The sequence below is a fragment of the Rhinoderma darwinii genome, chromosome 7 (genome assembly GCF_050947455.1).
Source record: "Rhinoderma darwinii isolate aRhiDar2 chromosome 7, aRhiDar2.hap1, whole genome shotgun sequence".
Classification (NCBI taxonomy): Eukaryota; Metazoa; Chordata; class Amphibia; order Anura; family Rhinodermatidae; genus Rhinoderma; species Rhinoderma darwinii.
In genome coordinates this window covers 135,325,478-135,347,915 of record NC_134693.1, presented here as the reverse complement: position 1 = coordinate 135,347,915, position 22,438 = coordinate 135,325,478, and the positions used below count along the sequence as shown (strand labels likewise).

General features: G+C 44.5%; 2 protein-coding genes across 3 annotated transcripts in view; one reads left to right on the top strand and one right to left on the bottom strand.

Annotated features, from left to right (window-relative positions):
* Positions 1–22,438, bottom strand: part of LOC142656828 (rab GDP dissociation inhibitor beta-like) — a 69,995-nt gene that overhangs the window by 31,759 nt on the left and 15,798 nt on the right. The window lies entirely within an intron of this gene.
* On the top strand, positions 849–21,729 carry SLC25A20 (solute carrier family 25 member 20). Its single transcript, XM_075831763.1, has 9 exons — positions 849–995; positions 2,261–2,353; positions 4,396–4,523; positions 6,304–6,394; positions 14,356–14,473; positions 15,289–15,361; positions 17,840–17,949; positions 20,217–20,341; positions 21,066–21,729. Exons 1-9 carry the CDS (start codon positions 876–878, stop codon positions 21,126–21,128), a joined length of 921 nt encoding a protein of 306 aa, XP_075687878.1. The 5' UTR covers positions 849–875; the 3' UTR covers positions 21,129–21,729.

The window sequence follows — 22,438 nt, the reverse complement described above, 5'->3', positions numbered from 1 at the left end:
AGATACAAATTTGGTATCGCCGCAATCGTACCGACCCACTGAATAAAGTTTATACCACATGGTAAATGGCGTAAAATTAAGACGCAAAAAAGAGTGGCGACATTTCAGCTTTTTTTCCAGTACCCCACTAAAAAAAGTTAATCAGTAAGTACCCCCAAATGGTGCTCTTAAAAAATACAAGTTTTCCCGCAAAACAAAAGTCCTTATACAGTTATGTTGATGTAAGACTATAAAAGTTATAGGTCTTTGAATGCGTCGATGGAGAAACTTAAAAAATTGCATGGTGGGTTAAAATAAATATGCCCATTTCCAAGATGGCGGGGCACACGGCTCCACACCACGTGTTCAATTTCTGTTCATTAGAAGTCCAAGTGTAAATTTGAAGCAAGACATGTTACCACATATCTACAGATTCAGATTCTGGTCGTTCATTTTCTTTATGTCAACGTTCATTGTCCTAAACCCTGTCTATCCACAATGGAGACAGGCAATATCTGACTGTTTTGCCTCTAGTGATAACAGCGACTTAACTAGGAGCGGTTTACTTTAAGAAGGCGGAGTTTATGAAAAATCAGCCCGCTGATAGGTGGACATGACTGTCATTTATCCAGTTTGGGTGGATGTTAGTGACAGAGGAAAGAGGATGAGGATACAATTCTGAAACAATGAGATCAATGATTGGTGGAAAGGACTGTCCGTCAGCAAGTGAGGGCGGAAGTTGTTTAGAAACAGGCGTGCTATTGGCGGTTCGCCGGCAGTACGTGCTGTGATTGCTCAGTTTGTCCGTAAGTCAAAGTAGGGCAAAGGTCGCGGCTGTAAACTTTGTCCGGAGTGCGGGAGCGGCTGTCACTGTCTGGTGTCACTCTGCAGTCATCATGTCCGAGGAGAAGCAGCTGCAGCAGCAGGCGGCCATCAGCCCCTTGAAGAACTTTTTCGCCGGTGGCTTCGGGGGAGTGTGCCTGGTGTTTGCCGGACACCCACTGGACACGATAAAGGTGGGAGCTCCGGAGACTCGCTGTGACCCCCGGAGGACTCGTCCCTCAGACATTGGCTGCTTCTCAGTTAGAAGGTTTTGCAGGGATAATACATCTGGTTATATTACTGGTTCTGAGGCGGGGGATGTGAGATACAGGGGAGGGGGCTGCTAAGAAAAGGTTGGGGGGTGCTTTGCAGAACGTGGGGGCAGGTGTGAGTCAGTCAGGGGGCACTGCTGAAAGTTTTGTGGTGCTTTGCAGAAGGCGGTGGCTGGAGCGGGGCGCTCCTGCGGGACACTGCTGGAGCGGGGCGCACCTGCGGGACACGGTTGGGCGCACCTGCAGGGGGCGGCGGCGGTCGGAGCTGGGCGCACCTGCAGGGGGCGGCGGCGGTCGGAGCTGGGCGCTCCTGCAGGAGGCGGCGGCGGTCGGAGCTGGTCGCTCCTGCAGGAGGCGGCGGCGGTGGGAGCGGGGCGCTCCTGCAGGAGGCGGTGGTGGCGGTAGTCGGAGGGGCGTGCCCTGCCCTTCATCATTCTGTTTGGTACTATTGTAAAGTTCGGTGGGGGCCGAGTTGGGAATGGGGTGCGCTGCAGGAATTATAGCGGATAGTCCGGGAGGTAAACAAAACCACGTATAGGAAGAGAATGAAGCGTGGAAGGATCTGCGTGGTGACGGCGCTCGCTCTGCTCGTGCTGACAATATTTGGTTACACAGACAGATAACTAGTCACCAGCCCCATGGCCTTGAGAGAACTTGTATAAAGGTGACTCTTGCTCAATGACCTGCAGGGGGCGCTCGTGTACATTCAGTTTTTTAGGTAAAAGGTTACGGTGGTAAAGGGCAGGTGTACAGACACACGGGTCACTGAACGTTGTATTATAGGTGACACTTTGCATCTGTTTTTCTTCTCAAATACATTAAAAAGAGTTTTCCAGTCGTATGTAAATAAAAAAATTACTTAGTTTTAATTCAATAACTCTGCTTGCTGTCATTTTCTTTCAAGCTGTTAAAAATTCTGCTCTGTCTGAGTTCAGTTTCAGGGAAAGCTGGGTGACCACCAATATGGCTGCCGTTCCTGAATGGCAAAACTGAGCACAACTAGGTCGCTTTGTCGTTCAGGATTTTGGAAAAGCAGGGTGCGAACCCCCAGGTTACATAATGGCCATATTGGTTGGCACGCAGCTTTCCCAGAAACGGATGACTAAAAGTGATGCCCCGGGTTACTATTGTCTCGATCTTCTGACTCCTCCTGAATATTCTCATCTTTTTTTACTTTTGTTTTATAGGTTCGGATTCAAACACAACCAAAGCCGGTCCCGGGGCAGATTCCCTTGTATTCAGGAACCTTTGATTGCTTTAAGAAAACGCTTGTAAATGAGGTGATGTCACCGAAATACTGGGAATCTATAGGTTATAGGTCATTCTGTTGCTTGGTATGGGGGGGTCCCGGTTACAGGTTGGGGTTCAGACCTTAGATTTGCTTAGGTGCAGCAAGGCGCTGCTTATCAGTGGGTCGGGGGAAGAGACGACTGAGATTCCTTGCAGAGAAGACCTCGTTACAGGACATCCATTGAGTTCAATGCCGGCCTGATCTATGCTAATGGACCCCCTTCCTGATCAGCGGACCCCCTTTATTAGCTCAACATGCCCATATAGGTTTCTGGGGTGTTTTCAAAACCGGACATCCCCTTTGTTTACTTTTTGTTCCCCTTTTCTTGGTGCATTCTGAAAAGGGTGAAGTGGGGAAAAAACGTCATAGGGATCCATACCGGGAAGATACACTATATGGATAAAAGTATTGGGACACCTACACATTACACCTACAGGAGCTTTTATGACGTCCCATTCTAAATCCATACACATTACTATGGAGCTGGTTCCCCCTATTTCAGAACAGAAGACTTTCTCCAATATCTTGGGGTGTCTGGGAATTTTTGCCCATTCATCCAGAAGATCATTTGTGAGGTCAGACTCTGATGTTGGAGGAGAGGATCTTGTTCACAATCTCTGTTCTAGTTCATCCCAAAGGTGTTGGATGGGGTTGAGGTCAGGACTCTGTGCGGCCATTCAAGTTCTTCACACCAAACTCCCCCCAACCAACCAGCCATGTCTTTATGGACCTTGTGCACTGGAGCGCAGTCATGCTGGAACTGAAAAGGGCCGAACCCCAAACTGTTCTCACAAAGTTGGAAGCTACAATTGTCCAAAATGTCTTAGTTCCAATGAAGAGAAATCCTAATACTTCAGCATACCAAGGGGCTGATCCCTGAAAAACACCCCCATAACATTACCCCTCCTTCACCAAACTTTTCAGCTGGCACAATGCAGTCAGGCAGATAACGTTCTCCCGGCATTCACCAAACTCAGACTCGTCCATCAGACGCCAGATAGAGAAGCGTCACTCTACAGAACACGTTTCGGCTGCTCCACAGTCCAGTGGCGACGGCTTTACACCCCTCCATCTGACACTTGGCATTGTACTTGGTGATGTAAGGCTGGCATGCTGCTGCTCGGCCCCCATGCCATGAAGCTCCCAGGCACAGTTTTTGTGCAGAAGTTAATACCAGAGGAGGTCTGTATTCTGCAGTTATTAAGTCAGCAGAGTGTTTAATTCACCTGAATGAAATGATTAAGAGGTGTCCCAATACTTTTCTCCATATAGTGTATCTGCTTATGTCTACCCCATACTGGGTTCATATAGAGCCTAAAAATATCATTAAACTGGAACCTCATAGTCCAGAAGGACATGCAGTCAACAAGTTTAGATATAGTGCCGGATTATCAGAAAATTGTCATGCTCTGGTATCTTCATGAGTTCGGTAAAACACAGGTGTTCGGAGTCCCCGGTCTAATCCGTTGCGGCACTTTCTTCAGGCTGCAGAACATTCACTGACCGATGGTTTCTTACTACCGGTCTCTAGACAGAATGGGTAAACCTCCCACCCCCCGGAGCTGCATTCTCCTCCATAGTCACCTGTTCACCTGCACAGCCTGGGATTTAGCACCCATACAGTTTAGAAATACTATGTACCCCCTCCACCCTATCATTGTCTAGTGTAGAATGAATTGTATGGCTCCTGCTGCAGCTTCCCTATGGATTGTCCTTTAGCTTTCCTAACTAGGAGATTGCAAAGAAGGGTGTCTGACCACTATATGGGAGCTACGGTGGTGGTCAGCCAGCTGCAATAAGGACCAATATAACCGGCGGAGATAAGTGGCTGCCAGGCACAATTTGCGCTGCTTATCTTCTGGTAAGATGGGTAAAAATCCAACCTGCATTAAGGCTATAGAGCTGCTGCTATGAGTTCTATACTGGGTAATTGTCATGATAGAGATCCTCTAAATCTTGACTAGGTGACTGGTTCTTCTCAAGGAATCCAGGGAAGTAACCTTTCCTCTTGCTTTTTTTTTTTTGCTGCAGGGCTTTAAAGGTCTCTACAAGGGGATGGCTGCTCCCATCATCGGGGTTACCCCAATGTTTGCCGTTTGCTTTTTTGGCTTTGGTCTTGGCAAGAAACTCCAGCAGAAACATCCGAACGAAGTTCTCACGTAAGACATAGACTCTTTTATTCTGCGTCTTCGGGGAAATAAACGTTAATTAATTTCTTCAGATAAAAAGCGATCCCCCTGTGCACATGATTTCTCATTAAATAGCGATTTACACTTCACCGTCGCATTCCGTACATAAATTAATTCCTGCTAATTAATCTTCAGTTATCGCAACGTGGCAAACAACCAGCTTCTTATAATGTGGGTTGCAGTATGAGGCAGCACCCGTATAGTGTACTGTATGTACCCCGAGGGCGTATCACCAATCCGAGTATAGGGAACGCGAAACAGACTCTGGTCGCTATGCACTATAAAGCAATAGGGGTTGTACCTTATGGGGACGTCAAACAAATGTAGGGCTGGAGTTATAGGGCTCTTTCGGGTTTAGGTAAATAAATGAAAAGTATAAGTGCCCTATCTCCTACGTAATCTGATCGGCGCTGTAATGTAGATAACAGCAGTGTTTTTTTTTATGTTAAAACGGGCGTGTTTTTACTTTTTTACCAATTGGGCGTTGTACAGAGGAGTGTATGACGCTGACCAATCGGTGACCAGTCAGCGTCATACACTTCTCTCCATTCATTTTTAGCAGTACTCTCAACACAGCGTGATCTCGCAAGATCACGCTGTGCTGTCACATACTCCCATATTAACTTTACCGAAATGTCTAGGGAGTGAAAAGACATCACCTCCAGCCAGGAGGCGATGTCTATTCACACTCCCGACACTTCGGTAAAGTTTCTTGGGGACTTACGCACACATCACAACGTGATCTCGCGAGATCACTCTGCGTTCATTGACAGAAACTCTACCGAAGTGTCGGGAGTGTGAATAGACATCGCGTCCTGGCTGGAGGTGATGTCTATTCACTCTCAAGACACTTCGGTAAAGTTAATGTGGGTGTATGTACTGTTATCTACATTACAGCGCCGATCAGATTACGTAGGAGACAGGGCATTTATAATCTGGTGACAGAGCCTCTTTAACTATGAAGCACAACTTCAGCTGTGGGAAGTATTAGTTCTGTATGAGATTTGCAGACACTGGGTGTAATCAAGCATGTTCCTATTCACTGACCGCAGACAGAGATATTGGAAATAGTGAGGAATTTAAATACAAAGTGTATTATAAAGTTTTATCACATAATGATTCAACTTTTGAAAGGGAAAAATAGTATCATTGTTTAATTATTTTTCACGCACTAAAGCCCCCCCCCCCCCTCATTTATCAATGCAATGGGTAATAATAGGCTTTACCTAAAAATATACCGTACATGTCTGTAAATGTAACTGGATATGCAAATAAAGTAGTCCCTATGGCGTAGGGATATTTCTGGACTTTTCATGTCATTGAAGAACATTACAGTCCGCATCTTACCAGCCTGATGTGGCTGATAACAGGGAACAATAGATTGCGTTCGGTTGCACACCACATGGAGATGAATAGACTTTAGGTTTGGGGTCCCTTTAATCCTATGAGTGACCTTTAATGCCGTGATCTTCCAGTTGCCCCCTCTGTCTTAATTGCTGCTCTTTCAGGCATTGGATACTGGAGGGGCATGTTCCTGCCACCCCTACCTCCGCCCGGCCTGTGTAAGGTATGTGTGCCTGGCCGTCGGTGTACATATTTTGTGTCGGTCTGTTTAAACCTCTTTCAGTGTCTGCATTTTCCCCCCATCGTTCCACCTCTGCCCCGTACAAGTCCAGTCTCCTGCCGATTAGGTGCATTGTAATACCAGTTTTTGCTTGTATACCATATATACTTATTATTCTTTTCTTAGGTATCCGCAGCTGTTTGCAGCCGGTATGTTATCAGGGGTCTTTACAACGGCGATCATGGCACCTGGTGAGAGAATCAAGTGTCTATTACAGGTATGCTGCCAATAGGAGAAAAAAATTACGCATGGATGAGTCACAGATGTAGTGTTTTAAACTGGATGTGGGTTTAATTATTTTATTTTTTTGTGCAGTTGTGTAATTCCTTTCTATGGCCAGCAGATGGCGATGTTACTGACAATGTTCTGAATGAACTTCTGCAGCCGGCATCTATCTATCTCTGCTTGCTGGCGGAAGGTTATTCTGCTGGCATTTATCTATGCCCCTGAACCTTCCTTCACCCCCTGACATCTTTAAAGGGGTATTTACAGCTTTGATATTTATGGCTTATCCACAGGATACGCAATAAATGTCTGATAGATGTGGGTGCCACCTCTGGGATGTGCACCTGTTTCCGTAACTCCCATTCACTTCTATAGGAGTTGTGTAATTCCTAGCGAACTCTCCGTTGATTCTCTGCCTGGATGCAATGGCCAGCGGCTGCCTCAGACAGGATGGGATGACCAAAAAGCACAGCATGGATCTAGAGTGGTTCAAAATAAAGTGAAGATGCGGCTGTCAGCAAGCATGTTAAATATGAACCAGATCCAGGGGTGTATACCCATGGGGCATCCAAAGCATGATATATGACAGAGAAGAGAACAGATGCCAATGCACAAGAACATTTAGAAAAATGAGCAAAATATTTTATTCAAAATGACATATACATACAAAATGATAAAAAGAATCCATAAACCAACAGGTTAAAAAGACCAAACTGCCATACAATATATAAGGAAGGTAACGTCTGAAGTTGATGTACAATAATGACAACCAAAAGGTATGATCTAATAATCAGGGTACATAAATGCATAAGTATGAATAATACATTAGTGAATAAATGCAAGAAAATGTGTGAACATCAAGCACATACCCATTGATCAACCAGATGGAAGCACGGCGATGTGTCTGCCCCAACGCGCGTTTCGGCGCAACTGCCTTCGTCTGGGGGTAGCGTTTTAAATGATGTGTATACCACTATATATGGGGATGGGCCAGCCGATCGTAGAATAAAAGAAAGGGGGAGAAACCCAAGTATAAACATGTAATAGTACATGTTTCGCTGCATGTTTACCGGTCGCTTACCTCGTGGTGAAGCCGGTGGCCGCACCTACCAGAAACGCCAATCACGAGAGGCCAGGGTCGGATGCACGTCATCGCGTCAGAGGACGCGGTCACGTGGATCCGAAACCCGGCGCATCATGAGGGCGGGACGGAGGCCGGGCACCCCTCTACCAATCAGAAGAAGCGACACAGCGAAAAGGTAAGTAACCCAGGATAGGACAGTATATACAGAATTGGCCGTGAAGCCAAATTATTCAAAACGTCAAAGACAACGTATGTTTCAGTATAGCACACATGTAAGCAGACAAATCTGGATGAAGTATAACATTATGAAGTGCCAAATTATTCAAAACGCCAAAAACAACGTATGTTCCAGTATAGCACACATATAAGCAGACAAATCTGGATGAAGTATAACATTATGACAAAAGACAACTTAAAGAAGCATGAATGCTAAATAGCTCTATGGTGAAAAGATAAAGAAATAATGTGAGCCGTGAAATTATACCGAATAAATTGTAATAAATCGTGAGGAAAAAGACAAATGCACTGAAAAACAGTGCCTAAGTACTAGGAGCAAGAAAAAATAAAAATGATGAATAAATTCCTGCATCAGTAAAATAATAAATGATGGAAACATGCAGAAATACGTGAAAAGAATATATGTAATGAAAGTAAAGAATATATTGGATGATGGAGTATGTGTATGTGTGTGTTATGTGAAAATAAGTGAATGAATGAAGAGATATAAAAATAAGTAGAGTGAGTAATGCCCAATGGATGAGCGGTGCAGTGAAAGAAAAAAGAATGATTGTGTTTATATGTATGTGTTTAGATGCACACAACTAAGATAAATAATGTGAAAAAGTGACAATATAAAGTTAAGTTTAATTGAACGTCTTTTGACAAAATTGGTTAAAAGGTGCACAAAATATTACACTAATGGTTGTATTGACGCAAAAACCAAGATGACACACACAAGTGTGGATGAAAATTTCTATATTGACTGGTCACTACACGTCGTGAGTAAACAAAATCGATGGAAAGATATGCTGGCATCCCAAGGAGTGGAAAACAAGGAATCCAAATAATGAAAGGAAGAGAATCACATCAAAGATCTAATCTGTAAATGAATAAAAAAATGTTAAAATCATATAAACACACAGGATCCTATATGAAAAAATGAACTCCAACACCATTAAAAGCTACTGACAGTCAGAGAAATGATGAATATCCAGCGGTCTCATTGAGACCTGCGGGGTACATAGTTTGGAGTCTCCATATCCATTTGCACTCACGTTGCAGTAAACATTTTTTGAGATCACCCCCACGCATCCCAAGATTAATATGGTCAATGCCCCTGATTTTAAGCATCTTGGAGTTGCAGGCATGGTGTGATCGGAAGTGCCTAGGGATTGTCTTGAGCTGCTCGATATTATCAGCCGTTTTTGCATTCTCGATATCCCGTACATGTTCCCTTACCCTCAACCGAAGCTCACGGGTAGTCATACCTACGTATATTTTCGGACAGGGGCAGAGAGCATAGTATATGACACCCTTAGTTCCACAAGATATGGGCCAACAGATTTTAAAATCATGTTTGCCACTAGAGTCCGTGAATTTTCCTATTCGTTCGATATTAGGACAACTGATACAGTCACCGCAAGGTTTGCAGCCCCATTTTGGTCCCTTAGTCCCGAACGCCTTACCAGGTTGAGTAGGTGAGAGATAGCTGCGTACCATGGCATCACGCAGATTGGGAGCTCTGCGGGGTGCCATGGCAGGATAGGGAGGAAGAACTTTCGATAAGGTGGGATCGGTCAGCAATATAGGCCAAAATTTATTCAAGACACTGCGCATTTCTGTCCACCGAGAGTTGAAGGTGGTAATAAAGCTCACCTTGGGTTCTGTGCCCGACCTTTGAGTAACTTGCAACAGTTGTTGTCGATTGGTCTTTGACGCTCGATCCCGAGCTTTGCGTATACTGCGTTGACTGTAACCCCTTTGAGTAAACCTGTCGCCTAGTTCTTTGAAGCGAAATTTGAGATCTTCATTGGTGGAACAAATCTTCTTTACACGTAAAAATTGACCCACTGGAATAGCATCGCTGGTATGGCGAGGGTGCGATGAAGTGGCATGCAAAAGTGAGTTGGTTGAGGTTTCCTTACGGTATAAATCCGTCTGTAAGAAACCATTGCCATCTTTCTTGATTAATATATCCAAAAAATCGACATTAGAGTAACTCCACTTATATGTGAGTTTGATATTAAGTAGGTTACAATTCAGAACTTTAATGAAATCCGAAAGATCTTCAGGAGTGCCCTGCCAGATCATGAAAATGTCATCAATGAACCATGGATTCTTTTTATCATTTTGTATGTATATGTCATTTTGAATAAAATATTTTGCTCATTTTTCTAAATGTTCTTGTGCATTGGCATCTGTTCTCTTCTCGGTCATATATCAGACAGGATGGGGTTGGGAGATCCCCGTTTTCGAGATAGATGCGGCTACAGCAGTTGCCACTGCTTCTTAGGGGTTAAGCTAACATCGATGGCCTGCTACACGATAGCGGCCAGCGATGGTGACTATGGCAACCCGACGCCCGACAATGGTGTCCGGCTATGCCATTTATGGAAGCCTAGTGGGTCCTGACTAAGTCAGGACCCACTAAGCTTGCTGTCGATGAGTAGCTGACGGCTCTAATACACTGCACTATGCATGTAGTGCAGTGTATTAGAATAGCGATCAGGGCCTCCTGCCCTCAAGTCCCCTAGTGGGACAAAGTAATAAAGTAAAAAAAAAAGATGTTTAAAAATAAAAGTTTTGAAAGTAACAAAAGTAAAAATCCCCCTTTTTCCTTTATTATTAATAAAAATAAATAAACAAACTATACATAATTGGTATCGCCGCGTCCGTAACGGCCTGAACTACAAAAGTATTTCGTTATTTATCCCGAGCAGGGGAACGCACTAAAAGAAAATAATAATAAACCGAACCAGAATCAATTGTTTGGTCACTTCACTTCCCAAAAAATGGAATAAAAAGAGATCAAAAAGTCGCATGTACCGAAAAATGGTCCTGATCGAAACTACAGTTCGTTACGCAAAAAATAAGTCCTCGCGCGGCTTTCTTGATGGAAAAATAAAAAAGTTCTGGCTCTAAGAATAAGATGACACAAAAAGGAAATGATTTTTAATAAAAAGTATTTTATTGTGCAAACGCCATAAGACATAAAAAAACTATAAACATCTGGTATCGCCGTGATCGTATCGCCCCGCAGAATAAAGTGACTGTCATTTATAGCGCACGGTGAACGCAGTAAAAAAAAATAGATTAAAAACAATAGTAGAATTGCTGTTTTTTTAGTCACCACGCCACCTAAAAATAGGATAAAAGCTGATCAATAAGCCGCATGCACCCCAAGAAAACTACAATGAATTACTCAAGGGGTCTAGTTTCCAAAATGGGGTCACTTTTGGGGGGTTTCTACTGTTTTGGCACCACAAGACCTCTTCAAACTGGACATGGTGCCTAATAAAAAGGAGGCCTCATAATCCTCTAGGTGCTCCTTTGCTTCGGAGGCCGGTGCTTCAGTCCATTACCGCCCGAGGGCCACATGTGGGATATTTCTCAAAACTGCAAAATCTGGGTAATAAATATTGAGGTGTTTCTCGGGTAAAACCTTCTGTTTTACAGAAAAAAATGGAATAAAAAGGATTTTATGACCAAAAAATTAAATATGTCAATTTCACCTCCACTTTGCTTTAAATTCCGGAAAATGGAGACCCCTATTAGACCATTTCAGTGCCCGGTTTTCCCAAGCATTCAACCCTGAGACGTGTATTTCTATTGATGAGTTTTTGGTACATTTTAAAGGGAGGCTTCAATTCTGAGTAAGATGTATAAGCTGCGAGAGTGCATCAGGGTATACATACAAATTTAGGATATATGAAGGGAAGGACACCAGTGCTCAGCCCCCAGAATGCCCCCCCCCCCTTACTGGGAGATAATGCAATAATTGTGTGGGATTTGGTGCACCCACTGCTGGACCAGGGTTACCACCTCTACCTGGATAATTTTTATACCGGCGTCCCACTCTTCAACTGCCTCGCTTCCAGTCCTGCGGCACTGCTAGAAGAAATCTGAGAAGCCTCCCTAAGGCTATGTTCACACGGAGTATTTTGGGGGAGGAATATCTGCCTCAAAATTCCGTTTGGAACTTTGAGGCAGATATTCCTCTCCCTGCACGCCGATTTTCGCAGCAATTATCGCGCCGTTTTTCGCCCGCGGCCATTGAGTGCCGCGGGCATAAAACAGCGAGATATACGCTTTCTCCTGCCTCCCATTGAAGTCAATGGGAGGTCAGAGGCGGAAGCGCCCGAAGATAGGGCATGTCGCTTCTTTTTCCCGCGAGGCAGTTTTACTGCTCGCGGGAAAAAGGCGCCGACGCCTCCCATTGAAATCAATGGGAGGCGTTCTCGGGCCGTTTCTGCCGAGTTTTGCGACGCGGTTTCCGCGTCAAAAAACTCGGCAAAATACCCCGTGTGAACATAGCCTAAGACTCTGAAATCTGAGAGGCCTCCCGAAGACTCTGCAGGGCAAACAAGAAGGGGTGAGAGCAGGGCACAATCTAGCAGCAACATATTGTGTCAAGTACAAGACAAGAGAGATGCCACACCAGTACCCATGTACCTGTACGAGGTACCAGTACAGAGACCCCCAAACCACACTGCATCCTGGACTACTATAGGTACATGAGAGGGGTGGACTTGTCAGATCAAGTCCTGAAGCCCTACAGTGCCATGCCTGTGTGGTATAAGAAGCTGGCCGGGCACATCATACAGATGGCATTGTACAATGTGTACGTGCTACGCCGATGTACAGGCCAGAGGGGAACTTTCCTGGAATTTCAAGAGGTGGTTATCAAGAACCTAATCTTAAGGGACCAGGAAGGGGGGGGGGGGGCACCCAGTACTTCTGGAACCGAAGCCACACGCATCACACTAGGGCAACACTTTCCAGGAGAAGTTCCCCAAACTGGCAAGAAGGGTAAAAGTCAAAAGAGGTGCAAAGTCTGTTATAACAGGGGGGGGGGATAAGGGAGGACACAATATATCAGTGTTTTAAAATTTTAATTTATCATACATCCCTTGATTTTCAATCTACCCCAGTTTTACTTACCCTGACGCACTTCGCACAGCTTGTCCCCCTCATCTTTCCCTTTTGAGCCCTGCTGTGTGCCCAGGCAGCTAACAGCCACATGTAGGGTATTGCTGTACCAAGGAGAACCCACATTAGTTTATGGGGTTTATACCTCCGGTGGCGCATGCTGGGCACCCTATATCGGACACTGAAACGCCATATATATATATATATAAAATTGCAAATCTCACTCTGCACCATCTGCTGCGCATTATCTTTTACACAGTCCCTGTGGGGTCAAAATGCTCACTACACCTCTAGATGAATGCCTTAAGGGGTGTCGTTTTTGAAACGGGGTTACTACTTGGGGGTTTCAACTGTACTGGTACCTCAGGGGCTTCTGCATACATGACTTAGCACCAGAAAAGCTCCAGTAGGCCAAATGGTGGTCCTTCCCTTCTGAGGCCTCCCATGGGCCCAAACGGCAGTTTATCACCACAAATGGGGTATTGCCGCACTAAGGACAAATTGGGCAACAAAATGGGGTATTTTATTCCTTGTGAAAATAAGAAATTTTGAGCCAAAACAACATCATCTTGGAAAAAATAATTTTTTTTAAAAAAATTCACAGCCCAATTCAAATACGCGCTTTGAAAAAACTGTGGGGTCTAAATGGTTACAACAACCATAAATGAATTCCTTGAGGGGTGCAGTTTCCAAAATGGGGTCACTATTGGGGGATTCCTACTAGGTGCTTCTTTGCTTCTAGGGCTTGTGTTTTAGTCCACGAGCGCAGTAGGGCCACATGTGGGACATTTCTAAAAACTGCAGAATCTGGACAATACATATTTAGTAGTGTTTCTCTGGTAAAACCTTCTGTGTTACAGAAAAAAAAAATGAATAAAATTGAAATTCAGCAAGAAAAATGAAATTTGCAAATTTCACCTCCACTTTGCTTTAATTCCTGTGAAATGCCTAAAGAGTTAAATAAAACTTTCTAAATGCTGTTTTGAATACTTTGAGGGGTCTAGTTTTTAAAATGGGGTGTTTTATGGGGGATTTCTAATATATAGGCCCCTCAAAGCCACTTCAGAACTGAACTGGTACCTTCAAAATAAGGCTTTTGAAATTTTCTTAAAAATGTGATAAATTGCTGTTTATGTTCTAAGCCGTGTAACGTCCAAGAAAAATAAGTGTTCAAAAAACAATGCCAATCTAAAGTAGACATATGGGAAATGTGAACTAGTAACTATTTTGGGTGGTATAACCGTCTGTTTTACAAGCAGATGCATTTAAATTCAGAAAAATGCTATTTTTTCCAAAATTTCCTCTAAATTTTGCAATTTTTAACAAATAAACACTGAATAGATCGACCAAATTTTACCACTAACATAAAGCCCAATGTCTCACGAGAAAACAATCTCAGAATCACTTGGATAGGTTTAAGCATTCCGACGTTATTACCACATAAAGTGAAATATGTCAGATTTGAAAAATGGGCTCTGAAGCCTTAAGGCCCAAACTAGGCTGCGTCCTTAAGGGGTTAAGCTGGCAATGTGACCTTTTTTAAGGTCTACATTATCATGAAGATAAGGTGTCGCTTTGATTCTTTTTTTTATCCCCCCCCCACACACCTCTTACACTTTTACTAGGGTGGGACCCACGCTCTTTGGGCAGATTATGCGCTGTAAATTGCAATTTCTACTTTCGGTCACCCGCTCATAAAACATAAGGATTTCATCTTCCAGATCCAGGCAGCTACCGGACAGGTGAAATACGCCGGCCCCATGGACTGCGCCAAGCAAATCTACAGAGAAGCTGGAATTAAAGGAATATATAAAGGGACGGTGCTGACCCTCATGAGAGGTATAAAGGCGCCCCGGTATTTACCGACAAATGGAAGATACATGGGGAATTTCACACTGCAGATTTCAGCAAATAACACTAGGGGGAGACATTACAGAGCAGCCGATGGGTCAGCCTGCAGTTATATGGGGGGGGTCACAAAAGTTTACAGCAATGTGTAGATTAAAGGGGACCCTACATTTATTATCACCTTGAGTCGATACTGGGGTACCCTGTCCGCAGCACTTGGCATGTTGGTAGATCCCGATGATTAGGATCCGCAGCCCCTTCTGCAGATAATGAGTTTCAGGAGCGATGTGAAATCTTTACGTTGATTAAATTTCACATCCTAATCAGAGTCACGGCTGCACAATTCTACAAATTTAACATTGGAGACACGAATTATTGATTCAAGGTCAGACCGCCCTCCTGGTAGCGAATTGTATTCTTCATGTTGATCTACGCCTTCCTAGAACTAACTAACTAACTATATATATATATATATATATATATATATATATATATATATATATATACTGACAAAAGGGGTCCTGTCACTTTAACGATTGATGTTATCACACAGCTTTCTCAGACTTCTGAATGGCATATCTACCAGAGGATGTACTAATTAGGCATTGTGCAGATTTGATTTTCGGGACTATAGGAAAGTTGGGTGACAACCCCTGTGGCAGCTGTTCTGGCAGCTGTGTCTGTGCGGGTGATTTGTGTTGTCTGGGCTGCGTATACGTGTCATAGGTTAATCGTTGTAGGGTATCGCTTGTCTGGATACACGTTATCTGTTGCCTTGTATTGAACTTTGTGTCTTTCGGTCTTAGATGTGCCTGCCAGCGGAATGTACTTTATGACCTACGAGTGGCTGAAGAAAGTCCTTACACCTGAGGGCCACAGGTAATCTTCCCGGGATATCATTGTCATAGGGTATCGGGGTCGGTTTTGCTCAGTGAACTTTCAACTGATTGATTTACAGTCGCCGGACTCTTTAAGATAAAGCGCGTGGGTTATTTATTAACGTCAAAGATGTCCAATTTGAACCACCCACTTTTTAGTCATGGTAAATGCCCCTACTGGGGTTGGATCGAGAGTGCCCTAGGCCCCCAGTCTGGGACTAGTGACATCACTGTACCGAAACAATGACCTCACTAAATGTGAGGAGAAAGGCCAGGCATATCGCTAGTTGGTGGGGGTCTTGCTGCCCGGACCTCCACCAATGGGCCGCCGCACTAAGCAAAAAACTCCACAGGCTTTCTCGGCACAGTGACTCTTCTGAACACCCACTGTCAGGGAACTATACAACAGACCCATTCCCTGTTGGAATCGGCGGGGGTCCCAGAGGTTGGACCCCCACCGATGAGAATATTCTGGCATATCCTAGTGACATAGCCATGACATTCTTAGTTAGGAATAACTCCCTCTGAATTTACTGTTTTTTTTTTTTCCATCTCCTCAAGACAAGACGGGCTCTTGGCTCATTGAGGAATCAGGTTACTGCTGCCCATAAAAGTTGAGGGAGAGGGAGAGTGACAGACATTGCTGCAGCTTCTAGTGAGCGTCCTATCTTACCCCAGTGCTGGATTCACATCTACACTGCTCATCACTGTATAATCTCCTCCATGCTGCTGTGGCATAACTGTTCGGACCCCCACTTATTCCTAAAATGAAGGGGCCCTTCAGCTCCTTTTGACTGCACTTGTTTCCTTGGTTTTATAGTCTGAGCCCACCAAGGCATAAGAGGGTTAATGGACATGGAGCTGCAGCCGCTTCGTTTTTGTAAGTGGTCGGACCCCAGCAAATCGTACGTCATATCCTCTAAGTGGCTCATACCATCTATAGTATTTTGTCCGCCCCTATTGCTTAGGTAACCGCACTCCATACACCGCTATATAAACCAATGAGCCAGTGCCAAGTCATCACTCCCCGCCTCGGGACATTGCCTACAGCATAAGGGATTGTTTCTGTACCAGTGTGATTTTTAGCTCCGTTTATTTCTTATCCCTGTGATCGGATGGGCTGAGCCAGAATATCAGGTCTGACGGGTCCGCAGCGCGGTGTGGGAAGGAACTTTGTCTCGGTTTGTTGTGTGCACAGATATAATTGGTGTAAATAAAGTAAAGCCCTATAATCTGCGACTTATTACAGACAATACATCATGTACATATCCTCCTTTATCACCGTATCTTATTTATTTAACAGACTGGGGGGGTGGGGGAGGGGGCAAGTAATAGAAAATAAATACAGATGCAGCAGAGCTGAGATTGTCATTTGGCGCAGTCTTGTAATATCAGTGTTTTACATAGGACTGCCTGTATTACTTCTGTTACCTTAACGTGGAGTGTTATAATGCACCCTAGAAAGCGATAACAGCTCTGCTACATCTCTCATCCATCCCCAAGGGATGTAGACATAAAAGTGAATATATAGGTGTCTGTGTATAGATATATGTATATGTCTATAATGCAATGGGTTAGTGACCAGGCTATAGAAAATATTGCTATAAATCCACTTAGTAGCCATACAAGCTGTGCGGCTGCTGTTACTGCTCGGCAGGGATTATTTCGAGTATATTCGGATACCCACAACGCCCCCTCCCCTCGCCCTTTTATATGTGGACCAGCTGAGCAGCCAAACAAGTTTACAGAGAAACACAGCTGGACACCCACAATAACGGAGGACCTCTCTGCCAAAAGGGGGCCATACATTCAACCGAAGCTCATTTTTACGGCATTATCTCACTATATATATATATATATATATATATCTACCCCGGCTGTGACCGCCATTGAAATGAATAGAAACCTTAATAGTTGGAATTTGCATTTCTAGTAACCAGTGTGTATGTGGGCTGTTATGTGGATGGTCCTATATCAGTGGTACCTTCTCCTTGGCACGGTGTGGGCCTGCTCATTCGTGTTTATCCGGACTTGTCACTAACCACATTGCATTTGACCGTTTATAGAGGGCGCAACTTACTCCGGCCATAAATATAAAGGGCGTTTGTATGTAAAAATCAAAGGCATTGACACATTTTACCTGCACTGATACACTGTAACAAACTATCAACACTGCAGAAAGATTTGTGCTATTTAGCTCACAGAGGATTTTCTAAAATGGATGCAATTGAAGCAAACCCTCAGCTGCGAGACGTATAAGGACTGCTTTTCAGTAAACCCGTTCCTTGATCTGATTTTGAACCTTCTCGGAGACACTGAGGGATCTCCCGCAACGCCTACTATATGCCGTGCTTAGCTCGGTCACCCATCTGCCGTATTACAGGCGCACAGCCAAAGTCACGCTATAAGTTAATATGGAATCTTTCCTGTTCCTCCCACCCCCCCCACCCCCCCCCCCCCCCCCCCCCTCTCCCGACAGTGCAAGTGAGCTGAGTGTTCCTCGAATTCTTTTCGCCGGAGGAATGGCTGGAATCTTTAACTGGGCTGTCGCAATTCCCCCAGACGTGCTAAAATCTCGTTTCCAGACAGGTGGGTGATGGCGTCGCTGTGAGTATCTGCAGGCGGTCGTGTTAATGGGCCAGTTGTATTTCATTAAATCCCTGTTATATTCTTCCTTTCCTTGTTCTTTTTCCACCTTCTTCAAGTGCTAATAATTTCCGAGGCTCTTGTGAATTGAATTAGACTCCGCAGGGCTGTTTACTGCGCGCTCAGAACGGAGGACGCAGGAGCCGCGCTGCTTCCAGAACACGAAAATACTACAGAGAACGCAGGATATGGAGATGAGCGGTTCAGGCCAAACAACTCGTTGTTGGGGGTCTATTCACACTGCCTTTCAGTATTTTCCGGTGTAAACCTCTGACGGGAGGCTGCAACGTATGCCACTGTATACAAGGAACAGCAATACAGTAGTATATAACGTATGCCACTGTATACAAGGAACAGCAATACAGTAGTATATGTTGCCTGTAGAGTCCCATAAAAAGAATTGCGCTGTATAAAGTTTTTTTTGTTTTTTTACTGGCTGTCTCTGTATTGAAAATCCTAGTCGAGTACGAAGTAAAAAAATTAAAAAAAATGTGCTGGCGCATCCCCCCATCATCCGACTTAGGCCTTATTTATACGAACGTGTTTCACGTCCGTGAAAGTCACATGCGTCGCACGGACCTATGTAACTCAATGGGGCCGTTCAGACAGTCCGTGATTTTCATGCAGCGTGAGTCCGTCGCGTAAAACTCACGACATGTCCTATACTTGCGTGTTTTTCGCGCATCACGCACCCATTGAAGTCAATGGGTGCGTGAAAACAGCGCACGGCACACGGACGCACTTCCATGTGCCGCACGTGATTCGCGCTACAGTTGTTGAAGGGAATAATAAAACTATCTCCATTTCTTTTTTTAAACTTCAAAACCGTGTGTCATAAGCATGGCATATGCATGAAAATCACTCAGCCACGCACCAAAGACTTATGACACACGGAACTGCAACGCGCAAAACTCACGTTCGTGTGAATTTCGCCTTTTGCCAGAAGGACAATGGCGTCATCAGGTCAATATGACCCTATGGATTCGTCCTAGTGCATACACCAAAAATACGCTGCAAACGCATTGTGAATAGAACTTAACAGTGGGAGCCGGCATGGCGGAGAAAATACGCCATGGGTTTTTACGTGAATCTGCGGCCAAAATCTGCATCGCAAAGGCTGCAATCCAGGTCAAATGCGCTACATAATAGGCACGCTGCAGATATGAAATCCACTGCACGTAAATAGCGATTTATAAATCATGTTTTCCTGTATTGTACTGTACTTTGTCAGATTTTTATCTCAAAATACGCAACAAATCTGCCTTGTCTAATAACTGCGGCCTAATTGTCATTAGTGATGTCCGGCCTGTGGCTCTCCAGTAGTGACACTACAACTCCCAGCATTGAAACCTTTTTAGAAATTTGGAAAGAAAAGAAAATGGTTTCCCCCTTCTTCCTGTTCATCTGGGTTTGTTGTCCATAGCAACCAATCACAGAGCAGCTTGCATTTTTCCATAGCAGATTAGGAAATGAAAGCTGAGCTCTGATTGGTTGCTATGGGCAACAAGACCAGTTTTTATGCTTAGGCAGTTTTGATTAGTGGGGGGAGGGTTACTAATCAAAATGCGCCAAAATATAAATGGGAATTGAGTACTTGCCATGCGCCAAATTTATTTTTAAATCATTTAACTCCTAATTCAACCATTTTAAGTGTCTTGAAAAAGGGATGTGGAGTCGTGAAATGCACCAAATTTATTAAATGGTACAACATTTTAGTGGATATGAACACCAGCCATAAGGCGGTGTAAGGAAGAGAAAAGCGTCGAACATGATTAGCAAGTTGTGCCAAATATATTATGTCACCAGCAAACCAATCACAGCGCAGCTTTCGTTTTTCCTGAGTAGATAAAGACCTGGCAGCTGAACTCCGGTTGCTAAGGGCAACAAGGTTCTGACCAATAACTCCGTCCCATTGGGGCAGATTTATCAAAACGGTCTACCAGGGAAACTCTCTATTGCCCTTAGCAACCAATCACAGCGCAGCTTTCATTTTTCCAGAGCCGCTTAAGAAATGAATGCTGAGCTCTGGTTGCTATGGGCAACATGGCCAGTTTTAACTGTTTGTTTACAAATAATAGAGAATAAAGGGAGGTCTGCGTTCAGTAGAAGAAACGATGAGGAACCGCCATGGAGATCAGGATGGTTGTAAAATTCCTTAAAGAGGTTGCGCCAAATCTATAATATTTTTCTGTCCCTCTCCTCTCTCACAGCCCCAGCAGGAAAATATCCAAACGGATTCCGGGACGTTTTACGTGAATTAATCCGTGAGGAAGGAATCGGATCGCTATATAAGGGCTTCACCGCAGTCATGCTCCGCGCCTTCCCAGCCAATGCTGTAAGTAGCAGGTTCCCTTTTGAAAAGACGCTAAACCTAAATCTGATATGCGATTTAAATGCAAACTATTGCTCCCTGTTATCAGCCATTTCAAGCTAGGAAGAGGTTGACTGTAGTGTTCTTCAATGGGACACGTGACAAAGTCCAGAAAACTCGTTGTCCCATGGCCAGTACTTTGTCACATCTGTGCTGAGATCCTACGTCCATGTGACTGATATCCTCCACTTTACGTAAAATGCCGACTCTAGGTTTAGTGGCCCTTTAATATTCTACCATCGGACTTGAATGAACTGCTGAGTGATGTCTCCTACACCGACCGCACGGCTGTCCTACCATTAACATAATTGAGAGAGTTTGAAAATCACTAGGGATTTCCAGACCAATCCCAAAAGGCCGTTTCTAATCCCGGATTATTGGATTTCCCTGTTTGACCAGGCCCGAAATAAGCTTTAAATCCTAGATGGTCAGCGCTACATGCCGACTGATCTGTTAATCAATAGACTATATATAACGGAGTTCAAAAACAAGAATTTAATGAGCGTACCCCTCCCTCCCCCCAAAAAAAACAAAACGCCGCAAATTAAATTCTTATCCGTTTCTGGGAAAGCTGGGTGACAGCACGCCAATACAGCTGCCACCCAGCCGCTTGTGTCCTAGTTGTACGATCACACATCCCTCACCCCTGTGTCTCTACATAATTACCCTCGTTTCTCTGCACTCTTAGGCATGTTTCCTTGGATTCGAAGTCGCCATGAAGTTCCTAAACTGGGCTGCGCCAAACTTGTGAGAATTCTGAAATCCATATAGAAAACCATCTGACATCCTACAACCTCTGGCCCCCTGCCAGTTTTCGGTAGAAATGAACTTTTCTTGAAGTAACCACTTGCCTTATTGCCCCCACGTGATCGCCGTCCGTGGGGCTTCTCCAATCGCTGGCGCCTGCCAGGTAACAAACCGGAAGAACACAAAGGTTTAGAATCTTCCACGTGAATGTAACGAGCTGCTCCGATTTTTATGGACTACAATGAATTAGATCTTTTTAATTTACTGGCAATTTATTTTCATCGCGTAGGTCAATAAGGCAATGATCCGGCGCTGACCTCTGCCTTAATCACTCCGCGTGTCGGCGCCGCAAGACATGGAATACGATATCTCTTCCCACCTAGTGTGTAGCCGGATCCAGCGATTATAAGCCATAGAATGAGAAGACTGGTACCTGTCCTGGCGCCAAGCGTTTACCCCACTGTTCTGCAACACCCGGTGTCCAGTGCTGCTCCCCTCCCCCATATGTGGGCACATTCTTTCCTTGCATCAATACTGCGGGTAACCTGAGCAGCGCGACCTCTAAATGTATACAGCTGCACGTATTAAATATCCGGCACGTGGTACAGATTGCGCAGTTTCATGTACATATCATCCCGGCTTCTCGTCGCCCATGAATTGTTTTCCAATCTTGACTCGGAAGGGGGGGGGGGGGGCGAGATTTTTATTTTGTACAGACGTTTCTATCCGCAGTAAATCTTTACCTTATCGCACAACTTTAGTAATGTATTATTTCCATATTGGTCAATTGGATGCTCATTAAGACGTGTTGATGTGGGAACAATATGGTAACCAGCGGGCGGCGAAGGCAGCCGTTACAATATATCGGTGCATAAAGTGGTCAGCTGGTGCTTTTAGGCTATCACCATGCAGGGACTTTGCACAATTCTGTATGACTTTTTGTTGTGCAAATTTTTTTTTTTTTCCCCTAGGTCAAATTTATAATTTCTTGCGCATCAAGAAAAGTCGCACAAGACTCCCCTTGAAATGAATGGGAGTGCAACAAAGTTGCCTTGCAACGATGCTGTGTAGTCTTGGCCTTGGGCCCCATGCACACGACCGTGTTTTCATCTGTCCGTAAATTATGGATCCCTAGTCATCCGCAACTTATCCGCATTTACTGAACGGTAGAGCATCCATATATACGGATCTGCAAAAAGAAGAAAACCACAAATTATGTGCAACATCTGCAAGCCTGGTGTGGCCTAACAACGCTTCCGTAATTACAGAAGCGCCCATAGACTTCTGTGGGGAGTCCGTGCCGTAGTTACGGAC